The following is a 1,689-nucleotide window of genomic DNA, read 5'->3' as shown; positions in this document are numbered from 1 at the left end:
AAACATGTGTGCTGAATGAAATAGATTTATTAAGAGACTGACAGCAAAACCCCTTTCTACCCACACCCAATTGTAATACATTGATGTCGATGCAGAACTTAGTAACACAGGAGCAGAGCAGCTAGAAGAGGCAATCTACTTGCTTCACAGCTAAAACTAAGGTATGTCGGAGAAATACATCTTGTTCTCCTTGGCTGTAGGTGAGTATCAGTTCAGTACTGGATGCCTGGATGGCTTGTTCGGCATCGTCAAAGACCGGGAACTCAGTAAGAAGTCAGGAAGAAGATGGAAGATGTAGCTCCCACATGCATCTGGAGACAGGAAGACAGTCATTGCTCTTCAGATTGGTTCGCACACAGAGAATCGATGGGGAGTTCTGCACTGCCTGGAGCCACGGGTCCTTCAGTAAGTACTGTAGCCGAAGCCAGAGTTTGAGCCCCATGGCCTGCAGAAGCTGCCGCCATAGCAACAGCCCCTGTTGTACATGTTGCTACCGCCAAAGCTGTAGCCCAGGGAGCCGTAGCCATTGCATCCATAACCATAGTTCAGGGGAGAGCCCAGGGGAATGACGCAGTTCAAGGGGGTGGCTCTGAAGGTCCTGTGGAAGTTGGTTCCATAGCAAGGATAGCCGGGGAAGTAGCTTCCGCAGCAGAAGAAACGAGTCATGGCGGCAGGAGTTGAGGAGGAATGGGATGGATGGGGAAGAGCGAGTTACCCAAGTGTGAATGCTGGTGGCCTCCTGCAGAAGGCTTTTTATACCTCCAGCTGATGGGCATGACACAGTTGTCTAAATATCTTTCCATTCATTTGCATAAATAAGTCTCTTATTTGGTAATAAAATGCGCGTAAAGGAACCCACAGACTCATAGCCTACATTTTTGTTGGCTTTTCTATTTGCAAAGGAATGTGCTGTGTCTTCAAAGCCAAGGCCATCCTTAAGAGACAATTGAATTCTTTTCATCAGTGCCCCATCGTTTAACTACCCTTGGATTGCATCATGTGAGACTCTTTAAACCCTCTGATGATATACTCCTCCCAAGACAGAGCTAGACTAAAAAAGCTTTGGCAGCAATGTGAACTCTTCTACACAGTCTTGAAATTCTCTCCCTGTGCTGTTCAAAAACGTGGGTAAACCGCCTGCTCGTGGTTGTGAAGTTTCTTTTGGAGCAAAGAAAATTACTTGGAACTAGAGGGGATGATGGCAAAACGCTATAAATGTAATGTAGTAAACACCCCAGCGTTGTTCACTAAGGTGGTTCATTTTATTCTATGTGAATTTCACCTCAAGAGTTTTGTTTTCTTTTTTAGTTTTTCGTTCTTAAAACATTGCTACATGTATCCATCGGAGTAAGTTTTATTATAGAGGCTGCAGAAATACCAAATAATAGAATTTTTTTTTTTTTTTTTAGGTCACTGGCTGTGGATCATCTACTGGTAATTTTCGTGGATTTCATTTATGAGCATCTTCCTTGTTAATGCATTTTTTTTCCCCCATGAAGAGCATACATTCTTTGTTGTAAATCATCTTGAACACTGACTGCCAAGCTGACTTGTGGAGTTGCTATGCTGGGGGTGAGTGGAATGATCCTTAATTTCAAAGTCACATTGTACCGTGCTGGCTTCTTACTGACTCCTAGTAAAACAAGCTTGGATGCTGTGATCCATTAGGAAATGGCAGTTATATTTAAG

At 43.7% G+C, this 1,689-nt stretch overlaps 1 protein-coding gene across 1 annotated transcript; it reads right to left on the bottom strand.

Moving 5' to 3' along the window:
- Positions 1 to 402: 402 nt before the first annotated feature.
- KRTAP7-1 (keratin associated protein 7-1) lies at positions 403 to 666 on the bottom strand (the record flags this gene model as incomplete). The annotated part of the gene is made up of 1 exon (XM_082695088.1): positions 403 to 666. The coding sequence occupies one exon, from the start codon at positions 664 to 666 to the stop codon at positions 403 to 405; it is 264 nt and encodes an 87-aa protein (XP_082551214.1).
- Between the last annotated feature and the right edge of the window lie 1,023 nt (positions 667 to 1,689).

This window comes from Mustela nivalis, assembly GCF_964662115.1.
Source record: "Mustela nivalis genome assembly, chromosome: 1".
NCBI lineage: Eukaryota > Metazoa > Chordata > Mammalia > Carnivora > Mustelidae > Mustela > Mustela nivalis.
Note: the sequence above shows the minus strand (reverse complement) of the source record. Positions and strands in the feature narration are given on the sequence as shown.